General features: G+C 41.0%; 1 protein-coding gene across 2 annotated transcripts in view; it reads left to right on the forward strand.

The window, feature by feature from the left end:
- Positions 1-278: 278 nt before the first annotated feature.
- LOC100564857 (dual specificity protein phosphatase 13B) overlaps positions 279-22,336 on the forward strand; it is a 54,752-nt gene continuing 32,694 nt past the window's right edge. Inside the window, exon 1 of one of the 2 annotated variants that reach the window (XM_008114284.3) lies at positions 279-649. Coding sequence is in view for 1 of the 2 variants with exons in the window: in XM_008114283.3 (XP_008112490.2) it covers positions 2,294-2,304 (11 nt within the window). In the remaining variant the exon portion in view is untranslated. Of the gene's footprint in view, positions 650-2,085; positions 2,305-22,336 lie in introns of those variants that run through there. The other variant, XM_008114283.3, reaches the window with a different exon arrangement.

The following is a 22,336-nucleotide window of genomic DNA, read 5'->3' on the forward strand; positions in this document are numbered from 1 at the left end:
GTTGCTCCGGGGTTTTGAGAGATGAAATTCATGCCATAAACATGGCACCGCAAAGATCCCATCGCTGTCTCAGATGTACAAACCTGCCATCTCTTTGAAACATTCTTCTCTTATTTTTCTCCGTAATGAAATGCATGGTTGCTGTAAAAGAATCTCTTTTTACCAGCCCAGTTTCTGCTAGAAGAATATTAAACAAGGCTGTCTGTCTATCAAATTATTCCTTCCACATCCCCATCAGAGTGTCTGGGTGGCTTAGAAATATTCACACTGCTGCTTTAGACTAAAGCTCCACAACTAGCATGGCCATTTTGGTCGGGGATTCTGGGAGTTGCAGTCCAAAATATCTTTTCCGCAGACATTGGGACTGACTCTAATAGAGCGTCAGTCATGTTAGTTCTGCTGAAGCCAGTTTCAGACATGGGCTTCTCTCCACTGCTGGCCCAGCTGCCTTTCTCTGGGCAATGTTTGGACGTCCGCAAGACGAACACAGATCATGGTTTATAATTACCACCATTAAAAATAGCAATTGAATAAACTGAATGCAGTGAGGCTGTTGTGTAACCAACTACCAGGCTAGAAGGAAGAGCCAGAAGAGTGTCATCTTCTAAAACCGTCAACTACTGTCAACAGGGAGCAGCTCCCCCAAAAGGCAAGTACCTTTAAGCTTGATGACAAACGGATATCCACTGAATTAAGTGCATGCTTTGGGCAGCTTAATGTTTATTTGCGTGAGCAATTCAACAACTGCCTCTGAGGCTATGTTGTGTTATTTTATTGTTGTTGTTAGGAACAGGCAGAAAGAACTCAGAGAGGGACTGCCAGTTCTTCCCACTTCGAATGTACAAAATACGTTGATCCGACTATAAGGCTACCTGATGGTGTGAATGAGACCCAATGTCTATTTAAAGAGTCCCGTTTGGTCCCGTTTCTGTGAGCAAGGAATGCAGATGAGCTAAAATGCATTTATTTCCCCTTTTATAATAGAACTGTAGAACTGGACCAACACTTTTGCATATCTTTCAGCTCAGCAACAGTTATAATATGAAAAAAGCTTGGGAAATCGCAAGACACCATAAGTATAGTTCTGTTTAATATAAGAGAAAAGGACTTGTGTATAATCTCTACTAAGTTGGAGAGCAAAGCAGTACGGTAATTTCTGTGCGGTAATCGTAGAAGCTATTATTGCTGACATGGTCACATCCTCTAGAATATTTGAGTTTCGTAGCATTGTGAAGCATTCAGTGCTTTAACATGACTAGCTTTCGATATAACTACCCTGTTTCCCCGAAAATAAGACATCCTCTGAAAATAAGACCTAGTAGAGGTTTTGCTGAATTGCTAAATATAAGGCCTCCCCTGAAAGTAAGACCTAGAAAAGTTTTTGTTTGGAAACATGCCTGCCAAACATAACAACAGAGCTTGCAGGATTGGTAAATATATATACCATAGATGGTTGTACATGGAAATAGTGGTGGTAACAAGAAGATAGGATTCACAGTTTCTCTGGTTATGCTGGTTTGTGATGACAACTACTGAACAGTATATAATATTCATTTTTGTTCAACAATAAATGTGAATTCTTCTTCATGGAAAAATAAGACATCCCCTAAAACTAGGACCTAGCACATCTTTGGGATCAAAAATTAATACAAGATACTGTCTTATTTTCAGGGAAACACAGTAGCACTCTGGCCCAGCTTTCTACAGATTTTATCCATGATTTTATCATTGTGTATTGTATGTGTTTTCATAACTTGTTTTATTGTTGTCTGATTTGGTTTACTACTTGTTTTTATATTGTTGACGACCGGGCTTGACCCCATGTAAGCTGCCCCGAGTCCCTTCGGGGAGATGGGGCGGGATATAATAATAATAATAATAATAATAATAATTATTATTATTATTATTATTATTATTATTATTATTTAATTATGCCTCCTCGACTACAGCTCTCACGATTCTGTAGTATGCAACCATGGCAGTTCAAATGGAATCATAGGACTATAACTGTATATTGTGGATGAGACCTTGAGTTACCCTAATGTCAAAATAACGTAGGACACGTGAGAGGCTGCCATTAGCCGAGTAGCTCAGATTCTAGACAGGGGCAAGGAAGAAGTGAAGATAGAAAAGGACAATAAAGGTGAAAGAAAGGACTTATGATCTGAGAGATGGAAGGAGAGTGATATTTGGTGGAGAAAATTATAGAAGAAGTGGCAGAATCCAATGAAGAGCTTGAGAGAAGACAAATTGAGGAAGAAAAAGAGTGAAGGAGAGAGGTCCATAGCACTGCATGCTGGAAAGGTAGCATTCATAGGTTGCTCTGAAACATTGTTTAGCTTGCCACAGCTCTCTGGTAGGATGTGAATTTCAACACCAACAATTCGGGGTTCTGAATGTTTTTCTAACATTTTTTAAATTTTGTACTTGAGCTTTCATAGTTGTATTCCTTAAATGTGACTCTTCAGTCTGAATGTAAATATCACAGTGTGACATCCAACTTTTGACATTTCCAGGCAGATTTCTTTCATGCCAATCTGACATTTAAGAATCCAAAGGAGAATAATATCCACACATTTGCTTCAGATCTAGATGGTTTTGTGTGCTGGGTACGGGACAGAATGATCTGGAAGGTTGTATCTCACAATGACTATGGAGATTCAGTATGACTTACAGTGAAGTTGAATATCTGACTAGTCAGACAAAAGCCCAATAATTCAATATGACTTCAGTGTTTTGTCGCAGGATGTGCTCGTATGTGAAGTGATGTATGTTTTCCAAATCACCACTTCCCAAAATCACTGTATGCTGGGTAGTAGTAATAATAATAATAATAATAATAATAATAATAATAATAATAATTATTATTATTATTATTATTATTATTATTATTATTATTATTATTATTATTTTATTTTTATACCCTGCCCCATCTCCCCGAAGGGACTCGGGGCAGCTTACATGGGGCCAAGCCCAGTCCACAACAATAAAACAAAGCAATAAAACAGACCAAATAACAATAAAAACAAGTCATAAAAATCACATTCAAGGACAAAAGATAAAATCTTGGATAAAATCTAGAAAAACCTGGGCCAAAGTGCTAGTTTGTCAAAATCATCAGGAAGGGGAGGATTATCCAAATTGTCATTGCCTTCAAGGTGCTGGAAGAGGTGTAAATACGGGACTATTATTGGAAATGCAACAGGTCAGACTTACTGTAAGTGTCCCAGAAGCAAGCAAAATATAGCAGAGTCCTTTCACAGCAAAAACATGCTTCACCCCATCTATCTGCAGAGTCTAACTGCCAGCATCTGACATTATCTACACACTATTTAGTAAATTCATGGATTCAAGTTTTTATCCAAAATATCCAGAGACTTTAATCTTCACAGTTGCAGTAGATACAAATTTACAAACAGGATTCGCAGATCCACTTTCCTTGTACAGTAGAGTCTCGCTTATCCAACGTTCTGGATTATCCAATGCATTTTTGTAGTCAATGTTTTCAATATATCGTGATATTTTGGTGCTAAATTCGTAAATACAGTAATTGCTACATAGCATTACTGCATATTGAACTACTTTTTCTGTCAAATTTGTTGCATAACATGATGTTTTGGTGCTTAATTTGTAAAATCATAACCTAATTTGATGTTTAATAGGCTTTTCCTTAATCTCTCCCTATTATCCAACATATTCACTTATCCAACGTTCTGCCAGCCCGTTTATGTTGGATAAGTGAGATTCTACTGTACTTGCAAACAATCAGTCATCAGATAGTCACATACAACATAGGCAGATACTCTCGCTGAGTCACATAGCAGAGAGAAAGATGGATTCTTTCATCCTCCTTATATAGCCAAATGCTGATAGGTCATTGGTAAGGGACACTGGTTAATGCAACCCCCTTGCAGTAACCCTCACATGATTATGACTCAGCCATTACCACACTCCCTTAGGCATTGCATCAGGACATTCACAGTCACTACCCAAGTGCTATCAATATACCACGTGTTCATCAAACAGTATTTTTTTTCTGTGCCATTTCTATCTAAAATCTGAAGGCTGCCAGGTTCGAATGCCACCCGGGGAGAGCGTGGATGATCTCCCTCTATCAGCTCCAGCTCCATGCGGGGACATGAGAGAAGCCTCCCACAAGGATGGTAAAACATCAAAACATCCGGGCATCCCCTGGGCAACGTCCTTGCAGAAGGCCAATTTTCTCACTCCAGAAGCAACTCCGGCTGCTCCTGACACACACACACACACAAAAATTAACATCTTTTCTAAGACTCTTGTAAGCCTACAAATGCAACTATGCTCTGGATATAAACTGACTAAGAAGGCAAGTGTCAGGACCCAGGCTGCAGAACACCAATAACCATGCGCAGAGACCAGAATCTATCTAATATCTTTATTAAGGAAATATATAAAGTCAATAAAAACAAGTGTAGAATATAGTTCAGAAGTAGACCTTTCAGGAAAGGTCAAATATAGTCCAGGAAAACAATGTCCAATATATGATATTAGAGTCCAAAGTTATAATCCACTTGACCGAAACGCACACTATTTGGCAAGCAATAGTCCATAGTCTTTCGAGGCTTAAGGTAAATCCGAAGGAAACTGGAAAACAAGGCTTGAATCTAGGAAGCAAGGTCCGTGGTTTAAAACGCAAGGCAAGGCAAGACTTGAAACTTGGCAAGATCAAACTTGAAACAAGGCAAACATGAAACAAGAACTGAGTCCATAGAAGTCCGTGGGACAAGGCAAGGCTAGAAACTTGATCCGGGAAACAGGGAACTGGAGTACGAAGTCTACACACGATCTCACTCCTCAAGCTGACGAATTGACTCCGCAAGGTTTCCTTCGTGGCAAAACACCTAAATAGGGTCTCGTTTCCCGCCAGAAGAACACTTTCCCTGGAGAACTAGAAGTGAAACTCATCTCTGTCCAGATGCATGACTCCTTAGAATTTCCCAAGGGAAGCAGACCTAATCAGCTAACTGTTTGGCTGCGATTCTGGCGCTTCGGCGATTCGCCTCCCTAGCGCCTCTATCTTTATTATAATTGTCCTTTCGAGAAAACGGGGGAGAATTCTGCCCAAGGCTTGTTTGGCTGACTTCTTGAGGGCAAACATCCTCCAGGTGCAGGGGCTCCGTTTCTGGCTGAAACGGTGTAAATCCCATGTTTTCCTCTTCGTCTGCCACAATAGTACTAGGAAAGGGACTACAAGGCCCATGAGACATCACAGCAAGATACAGACTCATTTCTGGTACCATATTGTCGGTCAATATATACTTTACGCAAGCCCTTCAGATTATGCTATCTTTGCTGAGCTCATCAAGTAAGACATACAGTAGAGTCCCACTTATCCAAGCTAAACGGGCCAGCAGAACCTTGGATAAGCGAATATTTTGAATAATAAGGAGGGATTAAGGAAAAGCCTATTAAACATCAAATTAGGTTATGATTTTACAAATTAAGCACCAAAACATCATGTTATACAACAAATTTGACAGAAAAAGTAGTTCAATACGCAGTAATGTTATGTTGTAATTACTGTATTTACGAATTTAGCACCAAAATATCACGATATATTGAAAACATTGACTACAAAAATGCATTGGATAATCCAGAACCTTGGATAAGCAAGTCTTGGATAAGTGAGACCCTACTGTATTAGGGTTTGAAAACTCCCTGAACATATAATGCTTCCTGTCTTCTTAAAATGTGGCTTTATTCTCCTTACTTCCACCCAAACAATTGAAAGTTCCAGGGTTGAGTTTTTACAAAGGACTGGTGAATTTCCTTTTCCAATCTGCTATTTGTTTACAGTTACATGTTGAACAGGATATAGAAGGCAGGCATCCAGGCAGCTGTTCCCCAAACAAAACCAGGCAGTCCTAGTTTCTTTTTCCAAGTGATCTGGATGGAGCTGAACATCGTTTTTCATCTTTTCAGTATTTTCAAACTAGAAAGCAATTTCCTTCATCCCAAACTCAAGCTATTGGGTCATCTCAAATTGCAGCAGTTATATATTACCAGTCACAAATGACCATTAATCTCTTCCTCTGGGAAATCATTTCTTTTAAAAAGACTCTTGAGAGAATATAACTTTGCATATCCAAAATGTAACTTTCCAACAATACTGTATTTCAGCAAGCCATGAGGTATCAGATTTAATGAATGTCATAAGCAGAGTACATTCGGACTCCGACATGCATGACAATTTGAGGTGATAGCAATCGAAAGCAGAATGTCTGCAAGTTTGTTGTAGTTATACTACTACAAGCAGCCAATTCTTGAAGATAAGTCAAAGAACAAGATTTTTTAAGAAGACTTTTATCTCAGCACCTCTTATAGAAACAATGCTTGGGGGCACTTCAAGTACAGCCGCTTTGACTCTCTTAATGGATAGCAAAGTGGGATATTTATTTATTTATTTACAGTATTTATATTCCGCCCTTCTCACCCCGAAGGGGACTCAGGGCGGATCACATTATATACATATAGGGCAAACATTCAATGCCCATATACAAATAGAACCGAGACAGACAGATGCAGAGGCAATTTAACCTTCTCCTGAGGGGATGTTCGATTCTGGCCACAGGGGGGAGCAGCTGCTTCATCATCCACTCTGACCGCACTTCCTCATTCCACCATCGTAAATTCGTTAAATTTGCCTCCCCACTTTTATAAGTGGTACATTATTTCCTACTTGATAGATGCAACTATCTTTCGGGTTGCTAGGTCAGCAATGAGCAGGGGCTATTTTTTATTTTTAATTGAAGGGTGCTCCCTGCCACGGGCTAGCCTTGAACTCATGACCTCATGGTCAGAGTGATTTATTGCAGCAGGCTGCTCACCAGCCTACACCACAGCATAATAATAATAATAATAATAATAATAATAATAATAATAATAATAATCGATCATTGATGTTGCAATCCCAGGTGACAGCAGAATTGACGAGAAGCAACTGGAAAAACTTACATGATCATAGAATCATAGAATCATAGAATAGTAGAGTTGGAAGAGACCTCATGGGCCATCCAGTCCAACCCCCTGCCAAGAAGCAGGAAATCGCATTCAAAGCACCCCCGACAGATGGCCATCCAGCCTCTGCTTAAAAGCCTCCAAAGAAGGAGCCTCCACCACAGTCCGGGGGAGAGAGTTCCACTGCCGAACAGCCCTCACAGTGAGGAAGTTTTTCCTGATGTTCAGGTGGAATCTCCTTTTCTGTAGTTTGAAGCCATTGTTCCGTGTCCTAGTCTGCAGGGCAGCAGAAAACAATCTTGCTCCCTCCTCCCTATGACTTCCCCTCACATATTTGTACATGGCTATCATGTCTCCTCTCAGCCTTCTCTTCTGCAGGCTAAACATGCCCATGATATGAGGATTTAAAGATAGAACTGCAAAGACTCTGGCACAAGCCAGTAAAGGTGGTCCCAGTGGTGATCGGCACACTGGGTGCACTGCCTAAAGACCTTGGTCAGCACTTAGAAACAATTGGCACTGCAAAAATCACCATCTGCCAGCTGCTAAAGGCCACCCTACTCTGATCTGCATGCATTATTCGCCGATAAATCACATGGTCCTAGACACTTGGGACGTGTCCAATGTGTGATTCAGTGCAGAAGCCAGTATAGTGATCTTGTTTGCTATGTCTTAATCTTGTTGTGTTAATAATAATAATAATAATAATAATAATAATAATAATAATAATAATAAAGTTGTGGAAAGGAAAAAGGTTTGGATCATTGATGTTGCCATCCCAGGTGACAGTCGCATTGACGAAAAACAATAGGAAAAACTCAGCTGCTATCAGGACCTCAAGACTGAACTTCAAAGACTCTGGCAGAAACCAGTGCAGGTGGTCCCGGTGGTGATGGGCACACTGAGTGCCGTGCCAAAAGATCTCAGTCTATTTGGAAACAATAGACATTGACAAAATTACGATCTGCCAACTGCAAAAGGCCACCCTGCTGGGATCTGCGCGCATCATCCGAAAATACATCACACAGTCCTAGACACTTGGGAAGTGTTTGACTTGTGATTCTGTGATATGAAATCCAGCATATCTATCTTGTTTGCTGTGTAATAATAATAATAATAATAATAATAATAATAATAATAATAATAATAATAATAATAATAGGGTTAACAAGTCTCAGGGCACCTGCTGATATCCATTCTTCAACTGGAGGCCACATTTTAGGGCAAGTAGAAACAGAGGTATAGAAAGTTTGATTTTTGCATGTCTACAATGGTATTAAATGCTGGACATTCATCTCTATCCATTACCAGTTGGTGCCACATCTCTGTGGCTCAGCACAAAAATATTTGTAAAAGTTTTGTACTTGTGCAATGCCAGTATACAAAAAGTCCAAGAGCAAGGGGAAAGGAGTAGAGACTGATGAGATGGGCAAAGAATACATGTACTTGGGCTTACTCGACCATTTTACACAGCGAGGGAGGGAATAAGGGAGATGTGTTGTATCTTGTGAGCGCCCTAACAGCAGTGGCTCAGGGTGTATCGACACTGTACTTAGTACAGTTTGACACCACTTTAACTGCCATGGTTAATGCTATGGAATCATAAGAGTTGTGGTTTTGCAAAGTCTATAGCCTTCTTTCTCAGAGTGCTGTTGCCCCATCTACCATGACTCCATGGTATGGAGCCAAGGCAATAAAAATGGTGTCAAACTGCATTAATTCTACAGTGGAGAAACATCCTCTCAGGAGGACCTCATCCCATGAGAGGGGGAAAGTGGGGAGAATCGTCTTATTTACCATAGTATTTCATTCTGGTCTGTTTATAAGGAAAAAGGATAATATATTCACCCCCATCAAATGTAATGTACTTTTGTCCATTTCTACATTAATCTTCTGTGTTCTGAGCTATCACACAGGTAAATGTAGTTCCTGCCCATTCTGCATTCTTCTTTTAATTAAAAAGGGGAAAATCTCAGAATGGCAGAAATACAAAATCTAGATCTAAAAAGAGGGGAAATATAACTGTAAGGTAAAGGTTTTCCACAGGCTTTAAGTCTAGTCGTGTCTGACTCTGGGTGTTGGTGCTCATCTCCATTTCTAAGCCAAAGAGCCAGCGTTGTCCCCAAGGTCATGTGACCAGCATGACTGCATGGAGCGCCATTATAGCTATAACTATAGGTAAAGGTAAAGGTTTTCCCCTGGTCCAGTCGTGACCGACTCTGGGGGTTGGTACTCATCTCCATTTCTAAGCCGAAGAGCCGGCGTTGTCCATAGACACCTCCAAGGTCATGTGGCCGGAGCGGTACCTATTGATCTACTCACATTTGCATGTTTTCAAACTGCTAGGTTGGCAGGAGCTGGGGCTAACAGCGGGCACTCATTCCGCTCCCGGAATTTGAACCTGGGACCTTTCGGTCTGCAAGTTCAGCAGCTTAGCGCTTTAACACACTGTGCCACCACCAGGGGCCCCAGCTATAATTATAGCAAACTGGTAATATATCAAAATTGTGCAGTTCCTGAGGAATATATATATTTTAAAAACAACATAAACGTTTCATGCAAGAGGATTAATGGTGAGAAAAGAAACATCGAGGCACATTTCAAGACCGTCCACAGGAACACCCACACTTTGACATCACTTAAACTATCTAATACAGGGGAATCTGACAGTTGCCATCCCACATTATAATGTGCCTTTAGCCATTTTTGGCTGAATTGGGAGCTCTGATGGTGATTGCTCCCTGACTCCAAAACCTCAGTTTCTATTCACTTTGAAAAGAGTTTAAAGATGGAGTCCCACAGGGAACCACCGGAAGTAGTCTTGTGCAATGGGCTTTGCGGGACTATTGTCTTTAAACTGTTTTTGAAGTGTGTAGAAAGGGGGGGGGGGGCTACACCTCATGAGGTCCTAATTCTATGCAAAAAAATCTTCCAAACAACAGGATGAGGGTTGGAAAAACCATCCATGTATGTTGAAATTAAGGCCACATAAGATGCAAGCTCTACTTTGAATGACTGTACCTGCTGCAGCTCTCGGGCACACTTTGCCACTTGCTTGACTCCTGAAGCATTTTCTCTTTCCACCTGTCACCCCCTATTTCTATGGGCCCTTACAGACAGGCCCTGTATCCCAGGATCTGATCCCAGGTTTTCTATTTATCCCATATTATCTGGCAGTGCAGATTTATATATCCAATTTATTGCAGAAAACCTGGAAACAGATTATGGGATATAGGGCTTGTCTCAAAGAACCCCATATTAATGCATTACCAGGTTAAAATGCTTCAACCAAATTCTGGACCAGTGGAACTTGTATCTACTTCTTTAACATTGGCCAACACACATTTTTTGTGCCACAAATGTGTTACAGGTTTGTTGAAAAAACAAACTGCGTGCAGTCCTCTCCAGACTTATCCAGCCCTTTGTTATATCAACAATGGACAAAAGAAAACAAGCCAGGAAAATGGAAGAAAAATTAAAAAAATACTCTTAAGTAGAAGAGTAAAAAAAAAAACCAAAATAAAACTTCCAGCAACAAAACTCACATAACGTTCCTTGCATCAAACTCGTGCATCTTCATAGTAAGCTCTCAGCAAGTATTCAGTAAGTCCCCAAAAGACATTGGAAACATTTCCCAAAGTTATACCCCGTTCAGGGAGTGGTTCAAGCTTGTTCATACAATCATAGAATCATAGAATAGTAGAGTTGGAAGAGACCTCATGGGCCATCTAGTCCAATCCCCTGCCAAGAAGCAGGAAATCGCATTCAAAGCACCCCCAACAGATGGCCATCCAGCCTCTGTTTAAAAGCCTCCTGTTAGCCTTGATTGTTCTAATTACTCAACTATGAGTTGTAATTGACCAGGTGTTTTTCCCTTAACACACACATACACAAGTAGTGATCCCACAGAAACTTAGTCAAATACATGCATATACAGTAATAAAACGTTAGACCTGTTTCTGCATACATTTGACCTACTGACTCTAAAAATGGCATCTGTTCCCCCCATCAGCTCTATTTTTGAAGTATAGAACATATGCCATATACCAGTCTTTATCAGCTTGTTCATAGAAAATTGTGATAACCGTATCTAAGAAACTAGAGTGGATGCGGTCTATCCAATGCAATTTTCTGAATCAGCACCACAAACAACCCCAGGAACAAGCCTAAAAATGAAGGCATTAGGAAAAAAATATTTTTGGGTTGATCATGAAGAATTTTCATCCAGCTTCCCAACTGTTGTTATCCTGTTGTTATTCTGTTGTTATCCTGTCTCTATGACATCATAAACATGATGATCTCATATGGGTTCCCTTAGACTCTGGGCTTTGACATCTTGGGGTGCTAATTTGGCAACCATAAACTGAAAGCAGGAAAATCCAAGGGGAAATAGAATTACTGCCTTCCACCTTGCATTTGTATTTCCATCTGTCCCTCCAAGCTGGCTTTTCGTTTTTGCCAGATTGAAAATTGGAGAAGGCTCTTGCATCTTTAATGTTTGTGCAGAAGAGGGAATTTCAGCAGACATTGCTTCTTATTTGGTTGTGTGACAGGCAGCAGCATTTGAAATTCCCTCTTTCACACAATCATTAAAGGTACAGGAGTCCTGTCTACTTTTCACTCATTATCACCAAGGTAATGTAGAAATAAATTTGTAATTAAAACCAAAACAATAAAAGGAATTGCAGATTTTAAAAAGACTAGTCAATGAAATATCAGTGACAGTAAAACAAGTCACATCAGAAAGCCAAAACCTGTCTAAATATATGATTCAAGGAAATCGACTTCTCAAAGGCTAACCATAGAAAATAAATGTGTTTTCTTGTTCTGGATCAAAAAACTGGATCAAATTAAAAAACAGAGCAATAAAGGGGGGAGTGAAAACATAAGGGGGTCTATAGGAAAGGGATGAAAAGTGTGGGGTGAATCAGATGATGGGGTACACTTACGATCTTATCAGATGAGGGTGAATTCGGTGACATGCGCCAGTTCGCCTAACCTTTTATGACAGAGCCCATTGGCTTCTATCCCACAATGTACTGCAACTTCTGACTGGGCTCACCCACTCTGGAGTGCCTTTGTAAGCCACCCCAAGTCCCTTTGGGGAGATGGTGGTGGGATATAAATAAAGTTTATTATTATTATTGTAAAAGGGAAGGCGAACCAGAACATGGCTTTCCATGTTGCCTGGGATCAATGGGGTCAGGGAGCAGTATTGGAAAATAACTGCATCCATTCTCTGGGCACATATTCTTTTGGCAAATGTGAATCTCCATGAATATGTGGAGACTACCTTTTGAAAACCACTTGTCAAGAAAAGCATGACCTTGTTAGAAGTCAACACTTAGATCAAATGATATTCACAAGCATGAATGTAATGGCACACAGGTAGCTAAGCTGTTAAACTGAAGAACCATGTCTTTAAACTGCCAATTTACATCACTTTTACTTTATTTACATCACTTTTACCCCACCCTTCTCACCCGTAGGGACTCAGGGCCAAGGATAAAGACATGCTACTACAAAATATATTTGGTTAGCAAAGGATAGTTGTTTCATTGAAGTTGAAATTGCCCAAAAACATATACTCGTACACACCTTAAAACCTCATAGTTTAGCACTCAGAGATAAAAAACAAAGTTTTCTTTGGAAAATAACAAACCTTGTTTACTCATAAACATCTTGTATTAATTCACCATACAAGCACATTTCTTATTAAAATTTAGTTACAGATAGGATGTAGCTTCTCTCTGTATTGAGTACACAGAGTATCATTCTTAATCAATAGCCCATAGTCTTTAGGTATAATTGTATTCACTGAAGTCCAAAATCATACTTCTATACTGAAGTCTAAACAGCAACATGCATGCATCTACTTCCACTGAGGTCTGATGCAAAAGCTGAACACAAAATGGAGTTCTGAGTCTGAATGTGCTCAGTACAATCACATATACTGATCAAAGATGTCAGCCAAACTGGCAAATCAACATACACATAGAATACAAGTTAGTAAATATATACACTAACAAATAAATAGTGAAAGGTTTGGGCGGTTGCTATTTCCAACAAGCAGGATAGTGGACACTTCCCCCCATGGGATGGGGACTTGGGTGAGTCAGGTGATGTGGGGCGTGGGGTAATGGGTTCCCCATGGCGTCAGACAAGCACCACCAGAATTGCCACAAGCCGTGGTGATTCCAGGAGTATGTTTGATGAGATCGTTCCTTTGAACATACAGTACAGTCTGGAAATTGCAGAAAGGACTTCAGAAAGGTCTGGGGAGTTCCAGTGAAAGGATGGACAAAAGTAAACACAGTGAATGCGGTTTATTGTTATTCCGCTCCCAATCCTAGTATTTATTTAGGATATTTCAACATTTCTTGGCCTTAATCTTTTTATGACTTCTTATAATAAACCTGTAGCATTAGTAGTAGTATTCCCCTTCTGTAGCTAGGAAACAGGTTGAATGAGAAAGAATTTCCCAGGACTAACTACAAAGTTCATCCTTTAACCACTACTCTATACTATACTATATTGACTAAAGTCCTGCATTTCACCTAGGGAGGATAACATTGGCAAGACACCATGAGCACTAAGCAGAGAATTTATCACAACTCCAGCCAAGACATAAAGTAAAGCTTCTCTTTATGATACATTTACAGGCTTTCACGTTGTCCCTAAAGCGAGAAAATCTCACTCTTATAGTATGCCTTGTTTAGTGTTGCAGTTTTCCTTTTCTCGGCACCACTTCAGCCCTGCTCTTTGTTCTGTCTTTCCCCTGCTGTCTGTGTTGCAGGAGGAGAAATGGTAAGTCCCAGGCGTACGTTGAAACACAGGTAATTATGATCTGCATCTGTTAGTATGATCTTGGCTCCGCTAGGTGGAAGGCATGTTGCCATTGCTGTGATAAATTTGCAGACCCGTTTTCCTGATTTCTTTTTCCCCTGATATTACGCATTCATTGCTTCTAAAAAAAATTAATCACACAATCTTAATCGCTGCCACACAAAACCTCCTAGCAAATATATCTCACTGGAATTAAATATAAAGGATTTCAGTAATTATTCAGAGGAAGCAAAATACAAGCGCAGAGGAAGAAATCAAATGGCGGCTCATTTTTTTTGTCTCTCTCTCTCTCTCCCTGGGAGTCTGTAGAGACAGGCTGCCTATGTTTTACAGATTTATAGCAGAGAATTGCTTAACCACAGAGATGGAATCCAAGCCAGGAATATTTATATAGCAGATAATTTTTTTTCTGTTACATTTCTGTCCACAGTTTGGGAACAGACAATCCTCACATTGTGGGCAACTGTCTTTCTTAGGGAAAGATGTTGCCTAACAACCCTGTTCCAGGTTAGCCATCACTGTCCCCTCTGGCTAATACAGCTGGTGAGAAGATTCATCTGCCTTTCCGTGGGTTTTGATTGTAGCAGCAGGAGAGACAGGAGGCTGAATTTGGCTCAGCGCAAATGAAATCTCCATCTTTCTGTGCTTTCTGCTTCTCGTAACGTGCAAAACCCCAAAAGCTAAATTTAAAAATGACAATTATAAGCCATTGGTAACTTTAATTTTAAAAGAAAACTGAAACTCTTAAGAAGCAGATGGTCAAACCAGAACATGAGTAGAAACCGGATTTAGGGTGTATCTTTGCTGTAGGAGCCCCAGGTGGTGCAATGGGTTAAACCATTGAGCTGCTGAATTTGCTGATCGAAAGGTCGGCAGTTCGAATCTTGGGAGCGGAGTGAGCTCCAGCTCTCAGCTCCAGCTTCTGCCAACCTAGTACAGTAGAGTCTCACTTATCTAACATAAACGGGCTGGCAGAACGTTTTTTTTTAATAAGGAGGGATTAAGGAAAAACCTATTAAACATCAAATTAGGTTATGATTTTACAAATTAAGCACCAAAACATCATGTTATACAACAAATTTGACAGAAAAAGTAGTTCAATACACAGTAATGCAATGTAATAATTACTGTATTTACAAATTTAGCACCAAAATATCATGATGTATTGAAAACACTGACTACAAAAATGTGTTGGATAATCCAGAATGTTGGATAAGCGAGTGTTGGATAAGTGAGACTCTACTGTAGTTCAAAAACATTTAAATGTGAGTAGATCAATAGGTACCGCTCCAGCTGGAAGGTAACGGCGCTCCATGCAGTCATGCCAACCACATGACCTTGCAGGTGTCTACGAACAACGCTGGCTCTTAGACTTAGAAATGGAGATGACCCCCAGAGTAGGACATGACTAGACTTTAAGTCAGTGGAAAACCTTTACCTTTCATGGTAGAATTAATGCAGTTTGACATCACTTTAACTGCTATGGCTCAATGCTATGGAATCTTAGGGTTTGTAGTTTGGTGAGGCACTTGCACTCTTTGGCAGAGAAGGCTAAAGATCATATAAAACTACAGGCCACATTTATATCCTTCCAAATAACAAGTATTACTACCTTCCAGACACCATATGCTTTAAGATGTTTTTAAATTGTTAGATTTTAGCCTGTTCTCGTAATCCGCCCCGAGCCCTAGGCTTATAAGTTTGAATAATAAATAAATAAATAAATATGCAGTCAAAGATATTATACCAAGTAACTGTCAAATTGTTCTGAGGTCTTTGACAGTCCATTAAGAACCCTTTAAAGATGTAAATCTGCTGATACCCTGCATCGCTAACTGAGGCTCCATCTACACTACCATATAATGCAGTTTCAAAATGCACTGCATTAAACTGGATTATATGAGTCTATAATCCAGTTAAATGCAATTAATTTGCATTCTGAAACTGCATTATATGGTAGTTTAGATGGGGCCATAATTATAAATGAGTAACTTAGACCCCATCTACACTGACCCTTTTGAGCCTCCGGTGGCTCAGTGTGTTAAAGCGCTGAGCTGCTGAACTTGCAGACCGAAAGGTCACAGGTTCAACCCCGGGGAGCGGAGTGAGAGCCCGCTGTTAGCTCCAGCTTCTGCCAACCTAGCAGTTTGAAAACATGCAAATGTGAGTAGATCAATAGGTACCGCTCCGGCGGGAAGGTAACGGTGGTCCATGCAGTCATGCCGGCCACATGACCTTGGAGGTGTCTACAGACAACGCCGGCTCTTTGGTTTAGAAATGGAGATGAGCACCAACCCCCAGAGTCGGACACGACTGGACTTAACGTCAGGGGAAACCTTTACCTTTACCTTTTACACTGACCCTTCAAGTGACCAGACAACAAACCCCCACAAAAGCATGCAAATATGTCAATGCTTTTGTGGGAGTTTAATGTGCACCAGTACTATGTGGTTTGTGTAATCACCATCTGGGTCACAAATTTGTTCTATCATTTGCTATGTAATCATCTGCACAGTAAACCCACATTTTACAATACCACATTGAAAGTGCATTAAATGGTCAGTGTAGATGGGACCTAAGTAATATATCCTGGCCTGAACCCCAATATCCACCTTAACAGCCAGTGAGTGAAGGTGTGTTCAGCTCTGATTTGAGGATGAAATTTCCAGCTCCCCCCACCACCAAGTGAATCTGTAATGAAGAATTTCTATATGGGGACCTACTTCTCATTTTCAAAACCTTGTATGACAATGGCAACAATACTATGTTCATGATTATGTAGTATTTCTGAATATGTAGCTGTCCTGGATACGCAACTCTAGGGGTGCATCTACACTTAGGAATTTATCAAACGAGCAGGGAGGAAGGAGGAGAAAGTTGGGGGAACCATCTTACCCAGGGCTGTAGCAGAGAAGGGGGGTTAAGGGTTCAATCCCCCCCCCAACAGGCTTTAACTCCACCCCGAAACCTAGTTTACACATGAATTTTAACTGGTTAACCGACATATGACTAAACCTGTTTTTTAACCTGACACATTTGGGTTTTTTTAACACACACACACACACACCTGGCTACGGCCCTGATCTTACCCCATTCTGTACCGTCATTCCCGTCTTCTGGAATTGCCAGCCATCCCATGTCCTCTCTGCACATTTCCCCATTTTCTCCCCCCTTTCTCATGCTTCCTCCAGTTCCTCCTAAGAATGGTTTTCACATTTCTATGTGTTTAGGAAACAGACAACCACGGAGTCCCAGTTGGAAGTGCCCTTACATAATGTGGTGGTCTCCGTGGGACTCCCGTAGGGCTCTGTTTCCTAAGTGCATGGTAACGGAACCCGAAGACCATCTGATGAAATCCTTAGGTTGATGTGTACCTGGATTAGTCCTGGAGCCAGAGCCGGCCCAATGTAATTTTCAAGTGTAGGTGAACAAATTCCCCCCCCCCCCCAAACCTTCGGGGGGAAGGGTGGGACACAAGTATGGGAAATAAATAAATAAAATCAGGAAAGTAAAAAAACCCACTCAAAAACGGGGGAATTCCAGACATGGAACAATCAGGAGCAGCTAACACCTCCCAACAAAGGATCCCCCCAGGCAGGAAGCAGGCAGGCTTTGAAGCTGCAAGGCCATTCAAAGCTAATCAAGGTGGCCAACTGCAACATCCACACTTCCCTCAAGCAGACAAGAGTTCTTTATCCCACCCTGGACATTATTCTATGGATATACAAACCCCACTTGCCTAGTTTTCCAAGAGAACTTACAGCTTCTGAGGATGCCTGCCACAGATGTGGGCAAAACATCAGGAAGGTGGGCCCAGTGCGGGCCGGAGGACGGGCCCAGTACGGGCTGGAGGACAGGCCCAGCGCGGGCCGGAGGACGGGCCCAGCGCGGGCCAGAAGAAGAGGTAGGCGTTCCTGGAGAGCTCACTCGCCGCCGAACAGGCTTTCCTGTTTGGCAGCGAGTGAGCCCATGGTCCCCACCGGGGGGGGGTGGCTCAACAGCGCCCCTGGGGACCATGTGCTCCAAGCAGGGGCTTCATTGGCCTCCATGTTGGGCCGGGCCTGCCTGGAGCAGATAAATGCCATGCAGGGCTAATCTGTCTTAACCCAGAGGGAGACCACCTTGACATCCCCATCACCCCTCTGTGTCATGCCTATCCCCAGACATGACAGACCACCTACTTTCTTCTCAGACTATTTGGCTAAAATCAGCCAGAACACCTATATGCTGAGTAAGATAGGAGGGCGCCTGGGAGGCTTTCTGATTCTGAGAAGAAGGTAGGCAGTGTGTTGTGTCTGGGACAATCACAATTGGGGGTGGGGTAGAATGCAGTAGAGACTCCCTCCCAAATTCAAGGGCTAGTGCCCATAAAGTCCCCACACTGGATTGGGGTCACATACTACAAAATGCCAATCAAGATAACAAATCAGGCAATTAAAAAAAGAAAAACATACACCCACATTATTGCCTGAAAACAATACACAATAATTGAAGATATTAATCGGAGTGCAGAATAAAGTCAATCAGAAAAGTCCATTGAAGGATGACCTTTGAATTTCATCCAAGCAGACCTCTCCAGGAGTCCCTGTGAGAGATCGCTGGAGTCTGCTTGCATGCTTGATCTGACAAGTTTATTTTTCTAGTAAGGCCAAGAAAATTCCAGATTTTACAGCACCATAAATCTATTTTGAAGTTTATTTCGCTTGCTGGCAACCTCATGTCTGGCTGCCAGCAAAAGGAAGGAAATAAGTCATTTGATGCTTTGAAGATATTTCACAGGGCTGCTAGACCTTGGTCTAATATCACTGTTCAATTTATAGCTCTTTCAGTGTCATTTTGTACAACTAGCCAAAACCTTTCTGATACAAATCCCACAAGGATGAAGGAAGGCCATTTCTCCTTGCATGGTCTCATGGCATAAGATCCTACTACAAAGGCTGTGAACAAGTTCGGCAAGGATTCTGCAGCTGATCCAAGAGTCAATGTTTAGGCCTTGTGACCCTCTGGAAGGCACATAGACTTGTAAAAAAGCAAAAACCTGGAAGTGGCTAGAAGTGCACTTCTGGTTTTGAAAAACCGTTGAGACGGTTGTTGTGCTTTGGTTTTTCTTTTGTTTTTATATTGACCAGTCAAGGTCCCTTACGACCCCTACAAAAGGTGAATTGCTCCTCTTGAAAGCATTCAGAAGAGGTAATTCAGGAAAAAGGGCAATCTGGAGGTCTCAAGGGCTGTATAAAAAGACAAAATATCTCCACACTACTTATTTTTTAAAAATTTAAAAACATACTGGGGGGGAGGATTGGTGGGGTGGGATTTCTTTTGACAGAGGGGACAAAATGAAATCCAGGAATATCCTACAGGATATACTGTATATACTGATGTATAAGTAGAAATTTCAGCAAAAATAAAAATCCCAGGAAACCTGGCTTGCCTTATTCACGAGCCAGTGTATAGTACCTTAACTCTTATGAAAAACAGAACATCTTCTTTGAGTAGAGTGTAGAAAGATGAGGCACTGCTTCTGGCCTTTCTGAATGCCTGGACAGAGAAATGGCAACAGTGTCCAAGAACAGCTGGCCTTCTGAGGTGGCATTGATGCTTTCCTTTCTCTGTGGATGAACTTCAACTTATCCACGGGTCATACCTGCTCTTAACTTCCACATGAAAAACTTCTCATGAGTATATATGGCAAATGCACACAGAAATAGGGCCCCTGCAAAGATAATCAGAGATTCCCATGCCCCAAACTTGATGTGTTTGGAGGATGTTCCTTGAAAGCAGAAAGTCTGTGATGTGCAGCATGTCGGATTCTGAAATCAAATGTTACTAGATGTCAAATACAGATACATAGCATTCCGAGAAGATACTTGGGCCCCTTCTACACTGCCATAAAATCCAGATTATCGAAGCAGATAATCCAAATTATCTGATTTGAACTGGATTATATGAGTCTACGGAGCCCCCGGCGGCTCAGCGGGTTAAATTTGCTGAATTTGCTGACTGAAAGGTCAGTGGTTCGAATCCGGGGAGCAGGGTGAGCTCCTGCTGTTAGCCCCAGTTTCTGCCAACCTATCCTGTTTCCCTGAAAATAAGACATCCCCAGAAAATAAGACCTAGTAGAGGTTTTGCTGAATTGCTAAATATAAGACCTCCCCCGAAAGTAAGACCTAGCAAGGTTTTTGTTTGGAAGCATGCCTGGCACCTGCCAATCAGAACACCATAGCATGCAGAATTGGTAAATATACATACCAGTTGTACATGGAAATAATGGTAGTAACAAGAAATTCTTAATAGGATTCACAGTTTGTCCAGTTATGTTGGTTTGTGATGACAACTAGTGTACAGTATATAATAAATGTTCTCTTTTTTTTTTTTTGTTCAACAATAAATGTGAATTCTTCTTCATGGAAAAATAAGACATCCCCTGAAAATAAGATCTAGCATATCTTTGGGAGCAAAAATCAATATAAGACACTGTCTTATATTCGGGGAAATACGGTAGCAGTTCAAAAACATGCAAATGTGAGTAGCTCAATAGGTAGCGCTCTGGCAGGAAGGTAACAGCGCTCCACAAAGTCATGCCGGCCATCTGATCTTGAAGGCTTCTATGGACAATGCCGGCTCTTAGGCTCAGAAATGGAGATGAGAACCAACCCCTAGAGTCAGACACAACTGGACTTAATGTCAGGAGATAACCTTTAACCTTTTATATGAGTCTACACTGCCAAATAATCCAGTTCAATGAAGATAATCTGGATTTTATTTGGCAGTGTTAAGGGGGCCTAAAAGATACTATATTTTGAAATAGAACTGGAAATGGAGAATTTAGGGTGATTAATTTGTTTTGTTTGTTTGTTATTATGACAGCTGCAATCTGCTTTGGATTTTTTGTGGGAAGAAAGTGGGATATAAAGTACAGTAGAGTCTCACTTATCTAAGCTAAACAGGCCAGCAGAAGCTTGGATAAGCGAGTATCTTGGATAATAAGGAGGGATTAAGGAAAAGCCTATTAAACATCAAATTAGGTTATGATTTTACAAATTAAGCACCAAAACATCACATTATACAACAAATTTGACAGAAAAAGTAGTTCAATACACAGTAATGTTAAGTTGTAATTACTGTATTTACGAATTTAGCACCAAAATATCACGATATATTGAAAACATTGACTACAAAAATGGCTTGGATAATCCAGAAGCTTGGATAAGTGAGGCTTGGATAAGTGAGACTCTACTGTAATTACAACAATAATTTATTGATTAGGCAGTTGGCCTTATCAAGCACAGACAATACAAACACAAAATACAACATACATCTGGTTCACTTAAAATAAAATACAGGTATTTGCCAGCTTGGTGCCAATGTAACTTAGCCATAGATGTATGCATCAACTATCCTCATCTCCCCTACACTGCACCCCAATCTGATCTATGTACTCCGATCTCCTTTTAGCAGCTTTAAGCAAATACAGGGCTACTTTTGTTGTCACAATGGGGTTATTAAAGTAATTAGGTTTTTTTAATCCAGCATATCTGCATGGGACCTGGCTGGGGAGGACTACTCCAGGCTACACTCCCATTTGTAGGTTACGGTTGCTCATTCCATCTATTTGCAACCAAGATCTTCTGATTTCCTGTCTCCTCACATTTCCACAGAGAGACTCGGGCTCTCCTCTTTCCCATCACATTACCCTGACATCAGTCCCATTTCCCCCTCTCATTTCTGAGACTTCATAATGAATAATGGCCGTGGGAAGAAGCAAGATGAGATTTCATCTATTTCACAGCATAGTTTAGCTTGCACGGTAAGGATAAACTATCTGATCCCCAGTCCCTCTGCGATGGCTTGACCTTTGTGCTAATTTGATTGATTATTTTAAGTGCATTACACTATGCTTAGCCATGTTGACTGTAGCAGGGCTGTATGCTAATGATTTATGGGAGACATCTGGGATTCCATGAGGCAGCATACAGATTATGTCACTGCCATCCGAGAAGGCTCCATTGATCCACCCCAATCCCCAGCAACGTATCTGAGTGTCGAATTCCAGTGAGCCCCAAATTCACCCACCCTAACTGAACAGGTGGCTAGGACCATTCAGGAGGTGACCATATCCTATACTCTAGGAATCAAATCAAAAACAGCTGAAATGCTTTGTTCCTCATCTTTTGCCATCCGAGGCCCTTGATATTGTATTCCTAACTAATAGCAGAAGGGAGATAGTGATCTTTGCCACCTGCCTAAGACCAAATGCCTGGTCATCTGTGCTGATGCTGCCACCACTGCCATCCTGACATATATGTCAAAAGTCTGCTCTTACATTGTAAAACAAACAAGTAAAATAAAACTGGTTTTTTAAAAATATAAAATAGTGTTTATTTTGCATTGTATTATATATATAGAATAAAAACTTTCAGAGGAGGGGGCTGGGGATAGGTAAGGAAGTGAATGTAGGTAGAGAAAAGAGGAGAAAGGAGAGAAAAGAAAAAAA

Source organism: Anolis carolinensis, chromosome 3 (genome assembly GCF_035594765.1).
Source record: "Anolis carolinensis isolate JA03-04 chromosome 3, rAnoCar3.1.pri, whole genome shotgun sequence".
NCBI lineage: Eukaryota > Metazoa > Chordata > Lepidosauria > Squamata > Dactyloidae > Anolis > Anolis carolinensis.